Here is a 17,456-nt window from a genome sequence, read left to right on the forward strand (position 1 = left end):
TTTGCTAGCTTGGTTATTGACTACACATCAAGTCTATCATGCATCTGTATACATTCTAGAAGACTAAATGTATTACCTATATACTACAGTATTATCTAGCCTGCTCCAGATAAAACATCTATATGCATTATAAAGAATAATTTTCTTACTTACAGATAAGCACCAAAGGATAGCAGAAGTTTAGAATTCGCGACAAGCCAGTCCCGTTAAGCTTGTGACATTTGTCTAGGACAGACACGATTTTGTCAATGTGCATTCCATACTACACTGCATCTGGGAGTCCCCTAAAGCCCACTCTAACTTGGGTCTCATAGAAAATTGGACTGCCGAGGTTAATGTACTACAGGGCATTCTGTTCTAGAAAGGATGGGACCAAAACTTGCCTCTTTTTGACCAGTTCTTCCTTGAATCAAGATGTTGCATTACCAGCTCATTTTATAGCTGTCTTAGAACTATGAATGAGAAAGAAAGAACAAGTAATGCCTCCAAAGCCATTCAGGGTTTTGAAGTCATACTTATTTACATTTCTAAATTAATTGAATATATTTTATTAGCCAATCAACACATTTAAATTCCTTTGTAAAATTCTTTCCACATGGATCATTTCTAGTAGTTATTGATCTTGCAGCAGATGCATAGGAGCTTTCTCTGTGTGTTGCAGCTTGCTGCTGCCCTGGGAACTCCCAGCCTCACACACATCACTGAGATAAGATCCACAATATGTATTCTTAATCTTTCTCCAAATGCGAGATAGTGTGTAGCGCCATTCCTTTGCTTAGTGACATGCCAGTGAACTTGAAAATCTGCATGCTGTTTTGTTAATTATGTTTTTAATTGAGTCACTTCGCCTGAATGAGCAAAGTCACCAGCAATTAGAAATGTCGCCTGAACACAGTAGTCTGTAAAACTGTAGTGAACTGTTTTAGGATAACACAAAAGCACAGTAGCACTCCGGGCAGTAATCTTTTCCAGTTGTTGTTGAGGTTACGAAATTTAGGATATGCTCTCTTACTCAGCTGGGCTGCATGAGTACAAAGTCATGACTTGTTAATAAAAGCAGTTTTTGTGTCCAGAAAATGATTTAGCTTGTCAATACTTTCCTTTGCTCTTCAATGCCCCAAATTAAGAAAGGTTATTCAAATTTCCCACAAGGAGACATTGCCAAGAACACTAAACTATATTTTTAAAGTCATAAACACATGATTTTTAAAAGGATTTTGATATCTCACAAAAGATATCAGTTTTAGTCATTGTCAGTCTCCCTGGGGTAGTTTAATCTCTATTGCGTGTTGCTATCTAATCTACATGGTAACCACATTTCATGGCTAAATTTTTTGCAAAGGCAATACTGACAGATTGGTTATGTGGTGCTTATGCTTCAAGTTCCCTTCATGTCCTTTCTTCATGTAAAAACTGCAACTTTTATCTTTTTTAAAAAAATAAATGTGTAAGTATATAAATCAATCAATAAAAACATTTTCCAACTCTCTGCCACCTTTCATCCTACCAAGAAACATGACTATTAGGGCCTGTGTACTCAGAGAGGACTGTTCATTCATTTACCACACAGAAAACATCAGAATCATCCATCCAGTTCTCTTTTCTCTACACCTTGAAGAACCATTTTGGAGGAATCTATTTCATATCCACTCTTCATGTACTCATGTATTACACAACTGCTTCATAGAGAGGCTATACACACTGGTGGACTAATTAAAGTGTCATAAAATATCATACTCTCTAGCAGATGCATCTCTGGCATTGCAATAGTTCAGTCTGAGAATTTTATGTTTATAGGATATTGGCCATATCAAATTAAATTACTGTATTATGTTATCAGTCCAATCAATATTCACATAGTTCATTTGCTGATGAAGTCATCTCTATGCTGTGTGTTCTCTACTCATACCTGGGACACTTTCTTGCAAGACTCAGTTTTGAATCAGTAAGTTCAAGAAGGCTGGAGTCAGTGATGACTTAGCAATATCACAAGCCAATTTATAAGATGCTGCGACTCCAGGGAAATGGCTTGATCGTTTTACAATATTCCAGTGTGAAGTTGAAAAAAAATAAGAAAAGTGACCAAAGTATAAGACAAACTACAATCAGAAAAGTAAAAATCTCCTTTAGGAACAAATTCTCAAGTGCAATATAGGAAGTAACAAAATGACTGTTCAGTAAATTTGTAAAGTATAAAGATAAAAGAAAGGTATTATATTTGTCTAACAGACCTTTGACTTAGAATAAACCAGTCTTAAGAAGGTCTGTACTTCCCAAGTACCATGGAGGCAATAGATTTAATAGGCTTTAAAAATGAGAAATAAGATACATTTTAGCTCCTCTTGCAGAAAAATGCTGTGCTCTGCACAACCCTTGGGATGTTTTCTCGTGTATCTACATTCTACCTCCAGACTTCAGTGTGACTTCCATGGCTAGCATGTGTCATGATTCTACAAAGCTTGCCCTCTGGGCATAGACTTATAATTAGCAAAGAAGAACAAAGGTTTAATAAGTTCATTTCTGTACTACAGAAAAACAAACCCAGGTGAGCAAACAGGTGTGGATATGTGTGTGCGTGTGTGTGTGTATTTATATATGTGCTTTGGATACCCAACTAGTTGCCACAGTGACTAGCAGGTTCTTTTTTCACATTACTTACTTTACCTATAAGCTGTATTTTGTTTGTCTAAATGTATTTATTCCTAGATTGAACAGTCATGGGAGCTCCTGCCTGTTCTGCCTTTTTCATTTCACAGGATTTATAACATGTGACTATGGCATTCAGGGGTTATGTGTGAACAAAGTATCTAGATTTGGCATGGATATGCAAAAGAACATAAAATGACTTAGGCAAAGGCTTCAGAGAAGGTAAAATTGTTGGACTCAACCATGCTAGTTGATCAAGTTCTACCAGGTAGACAGATTTGGGGAAAAAATTATTAAATGGAACAGTACAAACAGACATAGGTGGATTAAAATATCATAAAGTTAAAGAAGTATACTTCTCTCTGACTAAAGATACATTGATGGTAAGAGGAGAGATGATAATATGGGAGGGACACTCATGAGACAAGAAGCTTTTGACTTGGTCTGAGAAGCTTGGCTTCAGAGGACATTGTAAAAGAAAACCAGAGAGGGAAGATGGTGGATCAGGAGATGGTAAAATTTACTGGTCATTATAGGAGCACATCACTGGCAACACTGTTTAAAGACAAACTGATAAGAGGAATGCAGTATAACACAAAAGAATACAGAGAGGAAAGATACAGTGGGTACACTGTGCTAGATGTGTGACTCTGTCTTTAGGGAGACATAAACAAATGTCTACTTAAACCCAGATAGAGAACCAACAACAGATCCAAATATGAATACAAGAAAAGCTCAATTCAATGAACCAATGAGTCTGACTAGCGTAACTTAAAAGAATATATATCAGCCATCACTATCAGGAGCAAAAAAAAAAAAAAAACTCAAAAATACCTGCATAATCAAAAAGTTCTCTATGAAAACTGAATTGCACTGCACATCTTCCAAGCAGCTCAATGGGCTTGAGATAATTCTTTCCAAGTATTTAGGTTAATCTGAGCCTCTTCTAAGAAGCTTGGCTGATTTACCTTGTCTTCTAGACAGCTCTCTGACTTTTTCAGGCGGCTTAGATGGTCTCAATGTGTGTTTCACCAGTCCTTAGTACTTATAGAGACTTGATAAGGGTGGAGCCTAGTGTGTTTGCTAGGTTTCAGGGACTGCCTGAAATTTTTGAATTGTTTACTGAGCTAAAGAATGTTCTCTCCAGAATGAACTGTTTCATCTTCCTTTAGAACAGTGGTTTTCAGTCTATAGCTTGTGACCTCTTTGGGGGATTCATATATCAGATATCCTACATATTATATATTTACATTATGATTCATAACTAGCAAAATTATAGTTATGAAGTAGGAATGAAATAACTTTATGGTTGGTGGGTTACCACAACATGAGGAACTGTATTAAGGTTCACAACATTAAGGAGGTTGAGAAACATTGCTCTAAAGTCTTAATTGTTCCTCTCCTCAATTATAGTAGATAGACATTAAAATGCTCATAAAGAAACTAGAAAATTCTAAAAATTTAAAACTAAATCTCTAATTTTGAGATCACATAAGTTAAAAGTAGTAAAGGAATAGCACAGACAATTCAAGCTATAACTCATTTCATATACCAGATAATTAACAAACACACCTAGACATCAGTCATATTATAAAATAAATATCAAATACTATTTATCAAATGCACTCATTTATTTTCAGTTATTGCTTGAGTTGGCTTATTTTCCTCCTTATTTTTGCATGCCTCTGTGTACTTTGAGCTAAGTTTAACAGAAACATCTATTTTCAAGAAACATACACACTTTGTAAAGACTGATAGGACCTGGAGCTGCAAGGCTACCTGGTTTTAGTCTAAATGAATTTCTTACTATACTACCAAATCAGAACACATGACAGAAATTTCTGTGTTATTTTATCTAAATAAGTACATGGATGTCCTAATTTTTTTAGAAGGGTAAACATTAGTTAAATCTATAATATGTTTGGTTTGTTTTAATTTTGAACTCTCAAGTTGTTCATGTTTGACTAGTTAACTAGTAATGAAGTAAATAGGAGATGTTAAACTTAGGGGAATTCAGTGATTCAGAGATTTCGGTAGAGTCAGGAGAACATGGTCAAAAAGGAGACATAGGTTAGGATTAGGATTAGGGTTAGGGTTAGGATTAGGATTAGCATTGGAAACAGTTAATTATTGAATCCTAAAAATAATTCTGGAAAGACTTTTATATCCAATTTTCTAATTGGATCTCTAATTTTCACCTGGATAGAGAAATATTGAATTGGATTAAAAATCTATAATTACAAAAAATTCAGAATCTAGGATATATTCAGAATCTGGCAATTATGTAATTTAAAAACATTTAAAAGGCATTCATGTTTTTAAAATTAGGTAAGCTTAAATTATATTTAAATAAAGCCATCAAACAATAAATAGAAAGAATTTCTCTGTTAGTTACTTGCTGAGGGATGAGCTGTATTTGGGACAAGAAACATGCAAAGTACCTTGATGTTCCTGGAAAATTATTCTATTTTTATAAAGATTCACTCAGATATTCTGTGGTTTTGCATGATTTTCAATGTCTTATATTTTATTTTATAATTTACAAGATTCCCTATTTCTTAGGGGTTAAAGCAAATAGACCACAAAATATCTAGTATAATCTACAGGCATGAATGGACACAGGTACACTTTTAACTACTTGATGATTACTTTTATTTACAATACACTTCTGGAGCATCCAATAATTATTTCTAGCCCAGTGTCAATGTATAATATATCTTATAGGCTAAGGGCTAAGATATTATTTTAGTTTAAAAATTCACTCCTCTGTTTTAAGCTATATTTCTGTGACTTTTTCAAGAAGTTGTTTAAAGAACAACTTCTAAGCACTGAGGTTCTTTCTGTCTTAGATGCTTCAAATAAAAAGATGGAAGAGGAATGTTTTTCCATGTGGAAAGGCATAGGATATAATTATAAACAGAGGTATTTTCCTCATTTCATGCAAGTTAAATTGCATTGACATAGTTGCTAATTTTCAACACTGGGTTCTGAACTTGAAGGATAGAACATGAGTTAAGTTCCCTGAAATTTTATTATGCTTCCAAAAAAAATAAAGCAGGATGAATTTGGGTTCCTTGAAGGCTGAAAGAGCCATTAGCTAATTTTAATTAAGTCATTTCTCTGTCTTGTAACATTTTGTTTGTTTTTGCTTTGATGTAATACCAAAAATGCCAAGTTTGATACTTATCATATATTTCAATAAAAAGAGCATTTTGTATTAAACTTTGCAACACTGTGAAAGACAGTTTAAATAGTTTAAAGAAAAAAGTATTTCTACTGGCTCACAGCTTCAAATGTTTTAGTCTATGTTTGATGGCCCCATTGGTTTGGGACAAAGGTGATACAGAAGCATGTCTGTTCATCTTATAGAGATGAGCAAGCAAAGAGAAGTAACAAAAAGGGACCAGGTAAACTTTCAAAGGCATGTTTCCAGTGGCCTGCTGCCTCAACAAGGCTCTACCTTCTACAGCTCTTCTGTCTCTTAATACTCTATCCAATCTTGTAATTTATCCATAGATTAAATTACTGATAAAGGCAGAATTATTCTAATAGTCCACTCACTTCCTCAGTGCCCTACTTGCTAGCATTGGGGACCAAGCATCTAATTCACAAAGGATACTTTATATGCAAACCATAGAGCTGTAGAGGTAAGCCATGCTGATAATGTGATTCCTAACCATCTGGATTATCTCGATGTCTGTCCTGCAGATTTTGTGGGAAGTGCCTCTGGCAGTTGTTTTATTAGCAACCCTACTACTGACTCTCAAAATTTTGATATCAAAACCAGTTCAATTGCTTGTGGTATTCTGATTTGTTCAGAGACAATCTGGAAAAAAAAATACTAGTGAAATTAAATTTTGAATAAAAAGTTTTGCCTCCAGGTGCTATACTATATTTTATAAACAAGTCACCAGGGACAGTTTCTGGTATCCTGGTTTATATTTACACCAGATATTGTCATCTTCAAAATCCCATATTCCACTCTAATGCTTTGGGAAGGAGGGTCTCCTACATATTCTAATCAGCCTTGTCTCAGAAGAAGAGGTAAAAGTGAATACTTTTCTTCCAATTAGTTCCTTTAATTTGTCATTGAGTGTTAGGCTTCATTGAGACAACTCAACAGTATATTAGTACAACCCATTATCCATTTATGGTAGCCTTTAATTTGTTAACCACAGTGAATTATGTCTGTCAGGTCAAACATAATAAAGATGGCAGAAGGTTGTAGGAAAGAAAGAAATTTCTCAAAAGAACTTGGCCAATTTAGTAAGTTTTATTCTTCCATTGTTTCGTTTTTCTCAGTGTGAAAAGTAATTATCCACTTCCCTAATTGCTTTGTGTGTCTGAGGGGGACTTGTCTGCAGTCATCTGGTACCCAGCATGTTGGAGAACAAGCAGAGTTAAACTATATGCAGGGAAAGCTTTTGATTTTATTTGATGCTGATGATAAACAGTGAACTATGCACATAGCACATGCAAGCTGCTATCTGCATAATTACTCATGTATGTACCAGGAAGGTGCCAAAAGTCAACTGAGTATTGTTTGAAGCACTCAAATAGTATTACCATTAAGTACTGTTGTATGCACATGGGTCATTTTAATCATTCCATTTTTTTTTTTTTTTTGCTCTTCTTTTAAACCTTTATTCTTTTTACACTCCCATAAAAGCTAAGATAGTAATATATTGGCTTAGTCAGAATGACTTCTGACCTCTTCACCATCTGCACTTATTAAGACAAAAGAGGATCATCCCCCATCGCTTGGTCAGTTTTCTCCAGAGTTGTGCTTTCTCATTGGGAATATTCAGATTCTCACAATAATCTATATCATAACACTATATTTAAGGTAATTTTTATCCATAAAAGTGAAATTTAATTAGAAATAAATTTGAAAAGCCATAAAATGAAACAGTTAATTGACCTTTTAATAATTCTCAGAAATTTCACCACAGTGCTTAGGCACTAAAAGAAGGTGCCTTTGGGTGGGAAACATAGTTTCTGGTTGGTGTTACGCCTAATCATTTTAATGTTTTTTTTTTTTTAATATCAAAGGAAAAAGAGCATCATATAGGTGCACAAGGGCCTCATTTCTGAGCACTCTGACAAGCTCGCAAATCAGCAAGTCTAGGCTGGCTTCTTATATCTAGTCATGAGATGAGGACTCAATTCAGATTTGCTAGGAGCACTTCAGTGAGACTGTCCTAAGAATACAGCATTAGAAAGAACAAAGCCCGAGTACCAGGTTGTAGATGGGGATGGAAATGATGCTGAGTAGCTGAGAAGCAGGGTTCGTGTTAGTTAATTTTACTTTCAGCACATGCTTATTCATACTATTGAATTCAGTCATTGATAGCAAAACAGAATATGATTCTACAAGTGACAATTCTAACATCATGGAAATTGATATAAGCTTAGCAACCATGGTCTCTCTCTCTCTCACACACACACACACACACATATACCTACGAACATACACACATGTCATACATATAGTGTCTTATCATTCACTAAAGAGATTATAAAATAAAATAGTTTATTGCCAGTCTTGGAAAATATGTCACATACTAACAATAACCAATGATTATTTCCACACTTTCATGTGACCTATAAAACACCATTAACACAGCAGATGGAGGTAAGTGACTATCAAGAAAGCTTCTATAGTTGATCACTTCCTTGGGGGTGTTTAGGCAAGGATCTTGACAGAGGATTTCTACACATGTCTTTAACAGGGATCTTCCTAGTGTTATCTAGGGATTTTGACTCATGTGAGACAAGGAGTATTTCATATTTTGAGCAAGTGTAATTACTGTTCCCTAGATCTGAGGAATTAATGAGTCTTGAGTAAAGTCATAGGTCGATAGTGTCATAGCATGCTACCTCTATTTCTGTGTTTCTCTTTAATGAATAATAGGGTAATGATACTATGTTAGAAGTGATCATGGAGAGATAAGGGTCAGAGATACTGCTCATTGCCAAATGTACCTAAAAGCAAAACAAAACAAGACAACAACAAAACAGTCAGCCCATGCTATTGTTGACCCTCGTTTGCCATGGCCATTCTGATGAACCCCGTGACTGTAATGTCATGAATATTTCTAGGAATTGCCAGACAAGCTGAAGATGGTTGTAGCTGCTATTATCAAGTGATGCGAGCAGAGCAAGATTGTTTGTAGGGTTCTGCTCAAGATTATGCCTTGAAATCCTCTTGCTTTCACAACTCCAGTGTTATATCTAACAAATGGCTGTGATGTCTGATATGAAGAATGTATTGATATTGAGAGAGACTATGTGACTTACTGCTATTTGCAGCTATTGGTGAGCAATAATAAAATTCTGGTTGCACTAATTGATACAGTTTTTTAAAATAACAAATCTAGTGTACCAGAAGCTTCACACAGAGTGATTCATCAAGGAGTGGGATCTTCATCCTGACTTAGGTAGAAATCACCCTTTTTCTCTTTCTCTTGACTCCTAGAAATGTCGTCCCAGCAATACCAGCAGCAACGTCGAAAATTTGCAGCTGCCTTCCTGGCATTGATTTTCATCTTGGCAGCTGTGGATACTGCTGAGGCCGGGAAGAAAGAGAAACCTGGTAAGCAGTGGATTCACAGAGAGATGCTTCCCTGGGTGGTACCCATGCAGCCCTGACTAGATGGTATCTATGCAGACTAGCTCCCTGCTAGTCCCTCCCACCATTTCTAACTTCCTTTTAATTATTTAGAGAAATGCTAAGTGAGACTTGTCTTAATGTTATCCCGTTATACTGATGAGTGAATATGTCCCAGCATAGTCATGAGTTGGCTGTGGAACTGGGAATCTGTCTTAGTCTGTGACCATGACCACATTCTATTATGTCATTTTATTTACCAGACAAAACCAAACCATCCATTTGCGATGAAATTGCTAGTCTGACAACTATTACTTATAAAAGACATTACTCCTCTTTTTCATAAACCACTTTGAACTTTTTATTTTTACAGAAATAATTGTTTTTATAATATTTCACACTCTCAAAGATTCCATCAGAAACGCACAAATCTTCAGATTCCATCTGGTACAAGGGTGTTACTCAGCTGTTTGTTTCTGTATTCTAACACCCGAGGTGTGAACTTAAGAGGAAGAAGGCTTTATTTCCTTTAGGGTTTCAGAGATGTCAGTTCGTCACAGTAGTGGCAGCATGAGCAGAGCAGCTCATGTCATGGTGTCCAGAAAGCAGGTAGAGAAACAATGCCTTTGCTCAGAAATATTTGCTTCTAAAAGCGAATGTCAGTGAGTCACTTTGAACAGTCTCTATCACACACATGATTTAGTAGACTTAGTTCTATTCCCAACCCCTGTGTTTTCTTTCTCTCTCTTATCCATGCATTGACTTGATTGAGGAGAAGATGTCTATCACATATCCACTGTCTTACGGAAGAATGCAGGTAGAGGTAAAAGTCATAGATTCCACAATCGAGGTGCTGAAGAACAAACTTAATCATGTCTAGGAGGTCAGAACATTTCTGAATGGTGACTGATTTTTGTTTTCTTCTTTGCAGAAAAAAAGGTGAAAAAATCTGACTGTGGAGAATGGCAGTGGAGCGTATGTGTGCCCACCAGCGGGGACTGTGGACTGGGCACCCGGGAGGGCACTCGCACTGGCGCTGAGTGCAAACAGACCATGAAGACTCAGAGATGTAAGATCCCTTGCAACTGGAAGAAGCAGTTTGGAGGTCAGTCCTACCCTGTGCTTCTATTGCTCTAATCACTGCTATAAAATAATTGGGAAATTTTTGATCAAAAAATTTTCCAGGGCCAACTAATATTTATATTACATTAAACAAATGTATTTTCTTAGACGCCCGGTAAGCAGACAGCTTGCCTCTCCAATTCAGCACTAATATATCCGGGGATGGATTTTTTGTTGTGTTTGTTTGTTTGTTTGTTTTTGTCTTAGATGTTGTATTTATGTTTATGTTGTAATTAGCAACATCTTTGGCATCTACCATTTTTTATCATAATACAACTCATTTTGCCAGCCAGAAAGAGGGCCCTAATGTCATTTGGAGTCAAAATTGTTTGTCATTAAGGACCGTTGCTTATACTGGCATAAAATATGCACTGGTACTCACTCACCCAGTAATGGTCCCATCCCAGTCCATCAAATTCCCCACTTCTCTTTCTACTTTCCCTTTTTGTGCTCAGCCTCCTTCCTCATGTCCCTTGTGGTTACTGTTTCTTTTGATTCCTTCCCATCCTCCACATACGTCTATAGATTCTCCCACCAACTCCAACAGGCCCCGTCACAGCCAACATTAATAGACCTTGTCCCATTAATTCTAGTCACTTTCACGATGTTCTGATCTGTCTGTCTACTTGAGACAAATTCTCTCAATACTTCCAATGTTAGTTCAATAATCAACATTTTCATCTTCAGCCTATTCAACATTTTTCATCTATGCAGCCGACTTACATCAGTGGTTCTCAACCTGTGGGTCTCTACTCCGTTCACAGAGGTTGCCTACAACCATCAGAAAGCACAACAATTGAAAAAATTACGGTTTTGAAGAAGCAACAAAAATAATTTTATGGTTGGGGGGAGGTGTCACTACAACACAAGGAACTGTCTGAAAGGTTTGGAACATTATGAAGGGTGAAAACCACTGATCTATGTACATGTGTGTGCTGCCTGCTGTGTAGTATTCACGTTCATTTACATATTTGTGAGTGCACATACATTTAGGTTCCTGCGTGTGGGTATATGTGTGGCCACCAGAGGTAAGTGTTGGGGGTCCCTTCCTCTGTTGATCTCCCCTTATGTTTCTGAGGCCTTGTCTCTTATTGAATCTGGGATTCAGTGATAGCACTAGTAAAGGGAGTAAGCCATCCCTGTTTCTGCCTCCAGAACACTGGGTTTACAGATGGCTACCGCATCTGCTCAGATTTTTGTGTAGGTTCTGGGCATCAAATTTTGATCCATCATGTGTGTGAGGCAAATCCCTTATCGCATGAGTCATCTTCTCCTATCCCTTTTATATAGCTCCTTGTGTGGTGGTGATCCCTAACCATAAAGTTGTTTTTGTTGCTACTTCATAACCGTACATTTTCTACCGTTACGAATCATAACGCAAATATCTATGTTTTCTGATGGTCTTAGACGACTGTTCAGAAAGGGTTGTTCAACCTCCAACGAGGTCAAGACCCACAGGTTGAGCACTACACAGAAGCAATGATGTAGATGAATGTATAGGACAATATTCCTATCCCAATTTAAAAATCCCAAATGGCTTTCCTTTTTATATCACATACTTTGTGCTATTTTTTTCTTGGCCACCATGGAATATAATGGCCACAGTTTCCCACCTGTGGCACATAGGAGACATCATGGCCTCAATATGAATGAAGAGGGAGAATGCCTATTCTACATGTAGCCTGACTTCCTCTGTGACTTGGGAGAACATTTTAATAAATGGCAATAACTGCCATAAAGGCCATACATTTCTTATAAACTAGACTTTAAATAGTATTAGGCAGTGTTAAGATTCTCTTGTAAAAATTTTTATAATGTATATCTTAAAGGACTCATGCTTAAACATTTTCAAAAGTCTCAAAAAATCAATGTAGAATCAAAACAAATAAACAACCCTAACTATTCAGGAAGAGAAGTAGTAAGCTATATCAACAAATGTGTCTTTTGAGGAGAATATGTGGTAACACATAGACACTTGGAGAGATACTCAATTTCTCTGTCCAATTAAGGAAACAGAGGTTGAAACTCTGATGATATATTACTATATGCCCATGAGAATGGTGGACTGAAAGTCTTATGATGCTGAGAGCCAGTGAAGATACAAAAATGCTAGGAAGCCATATTAAGGAAGACATTAATTTTGGGAAGGGTTGTTTGTTATATGTTTGTATGAAACTAAACATTAGTTGATTTCAGCATGCAACTCATCAGTTTCTTTGGCTTTTTTTCTCAGAGAAAATAAAATACATTTTTTTAAAACCCTGTGTGTGAATCTATAGTATTCACATTTGTATATATATTCTAGCTAAAACCTAGAAACGATCTAGGCATCTTTCATCTGGTAAATTGATAAACTTCTATGTATCTATATCATAGAATGTTATTCAATTGTATAAAAATATATACAATTGCTTTATGCAACTTAAATTGGTTGCCAGAAACTTATCCTAAGTAAAGAAATAGCTAGACTCAGAGCTGGAGAGATGGCTCAGTTATGAGGAGCATCTGTTCTTGCAGTGGACCTGAATTTTGGTTCCCACCGCTCACAACTCTCAGTTAGTCCAATTCAAGTGGATCACTCACCATCTCCTAAACTCCATGGGTAACAGAGTAGCCATTCACAAACATCCACGTAGTTTTATATTTTCCTTTATTAAATGAAAAGTGCTGGAGGAGTTTTGTGGTTGTAAGGAATTTAGGCAATAAGAAGGCTCTGACTGTATAAGGTGACACTACACTGGAATCATGTATATTGATGGCGTTGTTCATATGCATTCACACTGATAGAACTATACACGTTCACACATATAAAATTGAAAAAGTCTCACTACACTCTTGGAATGTCCTTTTCGAATGGTAGACCTACAGTTTGTATCATCAAGATACCAAAATTAGGAGAAATTGAGTGAAGAGTGTATGGAATTTCTTTGTGTTATTTCTTATAACTTCATGTACAATGACTTAAATACAACCAGTTAACATCAATAACTCTGTCCTCATTATTGCCATGATGAGCTTTCTTAAGGATTTTCCTTTCATTGTACTGTGCTTTTTAGCTGAGTGCAAATACCAGTTCCAGGCTTGGGGAGAGTGTGACCTCAATACCGCCTTGAAGACCAGAACTGGCAGTCTGAAGAGAGCTCTGCACAATGCTGACTGTCAGAAAACTGTCACCATCTCCAAGCCCTGTGGCAAACTCACCAAGTCCAAGCCTCAAGGTAAGAAGCTGTTCTGACAGTTTTAATAGACTGACAGGCTCAGGCAAACCCCAAAGATTCTTAAAGAAAAGGTAAAGTGGGTTTGTTTAGGACAGTACTTGAATGACGTGCATTGGCTGACCATCCTTTCAGGAGGCAGTCTAAGTTCAGGTGGGAGTTCTCTGCAAACAGGAACAGGAGTACAATGAAAGGCCTCAGCAAAACCTGGCAGTTAAAATGGCTGTGGCTTGGATAATGCCTGTTATCCTAAATTTTAAATTGTTACAAGGTAAATAAACTTAAGTAGCTCATAATGCAGAAAACTTTAAATCAAACATCTCTCAGACTATTTACAATATAATTTTCACCGAATTGGGAACAATACAGTATATATTTCTTATCCCCACTACATAAGATAGTAAGTTTTATATATTTTGTGCTTATTTCAGAGCCTTTACATTCTTAAGGTATTTCAACTTTTCAAGCTCAGAAATATATATATAATATATATAATATATATATAATATATAATAATATATAATATATAAATATATAATATATTATATATAAATATATAATATATATAAGTATATATTTATAGTTCATATATAGTTCATATATACTTTATATATAGTTTCTCTATATACATACATATATGTATGTATATATCTATATCTGTATCTATATCTATCTATATCTATATCTATATCTATATCTATATCTATATCTATATCTATATCTATATCTATATCTATATCTATATCTATATCTATATCTATAGAGAGAGAGAGAGAAAGAGAGAGAGAGAAAGAAAGAGAAAGAAATTGTTCCCAGAATGCCAGGCTCTGTATTCATGCTAGAGACGGTAAAGGCATGCCAAGAGGTGGTAAATCCTTTCATTTCATGGGTATAGTGGTCTGATTTCTGTGTCTTCTAAATCTCTATTTTCAAGTCTAACCCTGACTGGTATCTCAGAATGTTACTATAGTTACAAGTATGGACTTTCAAGAGATAACTAAGTTCAAATGAGGTCATAGGAGTGGGTCCAAATCCAGTGATTGATTTTCTTATAAGAGGAGTTTAGGAAACAGACACACACAAGAAGGAGGGTCATCTGAGGACACAGGAGAAGTGCCAGCCATAGAGAGAAGTCTTAGGAGAAATCAGGTCAGTCCAACACTTTGATCTCAGACTTACAGTCTCTAGAACTGTGAGAGAATGCATGCCTATTATCTTAGCTGCCCGTGCTATGATTCTTTGTGTAGCTCCCCTTGACAATTCATGGCATAAACTTCAATGAAATCCAAATTAAAATACCCCTTGACCTCTCCTTGTACTTGACTCTCAAAATAAACTTGAAAATGTATCCTGTCAGATTCATTGTAAGGAGAAATTCAGATGAATGCTGGTGTGGTTAGCCAAAATAAGAAAAAGAACTCCCCCCCCACCCCAGAAGCTGAGGATGGCTGGTGGTTTGTATTAATGACAATATGGGGCTCCTTCCATATGCCAAGTTTTTCATCTTTGATGGAGTTGGCACTGGAAAGGTCCACCTCCAATCTCAGGATGGCTGGGTACTGTGGGACCTCAGATGCTGGATCTGAGATTTTGGCTACCTTCCTGGGGGAGCTCTACCAACTTTCTAAGTTTTACATATCTAGCCACAACTAGCTAAAAAGCAGGAACCATTTTCAGAAATGGAAGAATTCAGATGTTCAGTCATCAGATTGACTCATTTCAAAGCAGCAATTGAACCAGTGTGGCACCAATAGAGAATTGAAAGGGAGAACTTAAGGAGTTCTCTGTTCTCCAGCACAGTGATTCTCTGCCTGGACTGTGTTCTAGAATTTTCCATGGGAACGTAGAAAATTCCCACTGCCCAGACTTTAATCAGACCCACCAGTTCACCATTAGTTCTATAAGAATAAATGATTCTTAGAAAATGTTGTTACAATGCCCAAATTGAAAACTGCTCCTGTTCTGGTTTGAAATGCCTTGTGATGTGCATATATCTAGCATCAGTGGGCAGTGGCAGTGGAGGAGAGGAAATGCAGATTGATAAAAGAGGCGGAAAAGTCAGAAGGAGCCCAGGGTGATGGTGAGGTTGATGAATATAAAAGCTGTCAAACAAAACAAAACAAAAATCAACTTAATAGACTACAACTGAAAAAGATAATAAAGGAGCCTCCATTTTAGTTGGACTGTTAGATATTTCAGTTATTTTCCTTTTCATAATCTGATGATAGCTGATGACTCAATGGACCAGTTTCTCACATTCAGTTTTAATATGGTGATAAAAATGCTTCAAGTGCATAAATGTCCTATAAGGTTTATTCATAGTAAATAATGAAAGCTAGTAACTAATTTAAAATGGATTGGCTGAGTGTATCTCATGTTTCAGATTTTTTTTTTTTGGCATTTTATAGATCATAGGCCATCCAAATATAATCTTCTCCTTGCCCTAATAGGCCCTTGTTAAAAGTAATCAATCTTTCCCATCTAAGACAGCAGAAGTTTTCATAAGTGTCATTTTGGCACTACAGAGTCTGAACAAAGAATAAATGTTACTGTACAAGATGAGCCGGGGAGATGTGTCAGACTGGAGATTTTTTTTTTTAAATGGGATACACAAACACATTCTTTGATGTGCTTTTCTTTGTTTAAATAAAAGGCAACTAGTGACACTTGGGAATTATATATTTTCATACTGTTTCCCAAATAATGGTACGTCAATACTGCAGCCTCTTTTTCTGTATTTTGAGTCTTGAGAGAGCTCAATTTCTTCAGATGATGGAAAAGCAGATGCTAAGTCAGACCATCCGTGGTCATTATCATGATTGTTCTCCCTCCTGCACATCGACCTAGGTACTGTACAGATACTATCTTATAAGGTCCCAGGCAGCATTATCAGAGAGGAGGACAGACAGACACTAGTTAATACACCTTTCCCAGTGGTGTATCTCTCAGGAATAACAGAGTCAAGATTTGGCAAGCTCTACAATTATCCTTCCTTTTTTACCCTGCTTGTACATTACTGAAATTATAGTAATCTGAGCTCAGCTCTGGAGTTTAATTTTTCTTTGATCTAAGAGAGAATGAGCTTTGTAAAGCCCCAGGCCAGGAGGCTGGATGGGAGAAGATATCTGTCCCCTCCACACAGAGACATTATTTTGTAAGAGTTCTGGAAGACATCAGGTATAGGATGAGTGTCAAAGGCATCATGGCCTGACCTATTATGGTTTTTAGTGTATCCGTTGTGCCCTGAGCAAGAAATGTACATAGTAGATGATTAATAAATATTCACATGGTAAATAAATGTGGAAGTGGAGAAGGCTCTGCTCATGAAGCCCTCCAGAGTGCTGTGGAAATAGCAGTATTTCTTTACCAAAGCATATTCTAAAATAGCATACTATAAAGGACTGTCTTCCTTCACTCACCAAAGCATAAGTCATCAGTCTTTTCTCTTCTTTTAATTTAGTCAGGGAAGAGGGCAGAGAGACATAAGACTTACTCACTAGTTTTAACATAGTCCCCAGTTTTAACTAGGGACTGTGATAGTAGCCCCTTCCTCATTTAATTCGAATCTCAAAGCAACTCTGAACATTTATTTTTCCTAAGTGCTCTGAGACCACACATGCTCAGAAAGGTTCATCAGTTGTGCCAAAGGCTCCATAGCTTGTAAACCACAGTCAGGGCACTTGGGTCATCTTCAGATGGTATAGGAGATGCCATCCTCTTCAGATGCACCATGCCAGTTCCCATCTTCTCAACTCATGAGACTTTTATCATGTGAGGTATTTTGTTTTCTGTCTACACTCATCAAATGGCAAAGGAGCTTCTGGGAAGTCGCCTATTATCTGATCTAGCCTCCATGTAGCAAA

At 36.6% G+C, this 17,456-nt stretch overlaps 1 protein-coding gene across 1 annotated transcript in view; it reads left to right on the forward strand.

The window, feature by feature from the left end:
• Window positions 1–17,456, forward strand: part of Ptn (pleiotrophin) — an 85,824-nt gene that overhangs the window by 54,986 nt on the left and 13,382 nt on the right. Inside the window, exons 2-4 of the mRNA XM_034519738.2 lie at window positions 9,125–9,241; window positions 10,188–10,361; window positions 13,435–13,596. Of these exons, the coding sequence (XP_034375629.1) occupies window positions 9,127–9,241; window positions 10,188–10,361; window positions 13,435–13,596 (451 nt within the window). The 5' untranslated portion in view covers window positions 9,125–9,126. The remainder of the gene's footprint in view (window positions 1–9,124; window positions 9,242–10,187; window positions 10,362–13,434; window positions 13,597–17,456) is intronic.

This window comes from Arvicanthis niloticus, chromosome 15 (genome assembly GCF_011762505.2).
Source record: "Arvicanthis niloticus isolate mArvNil1 chromosome 15, mArvNil1.pat.X, whole genome shotgun sequence".
NCBI classification, from domain to species: domain Eukaryota; kingdom Metazoa; phylum Chordata; class Mammalia; order Rodentia; family Muridae; genus Arvicanthis; species Arvicanthis niloticus.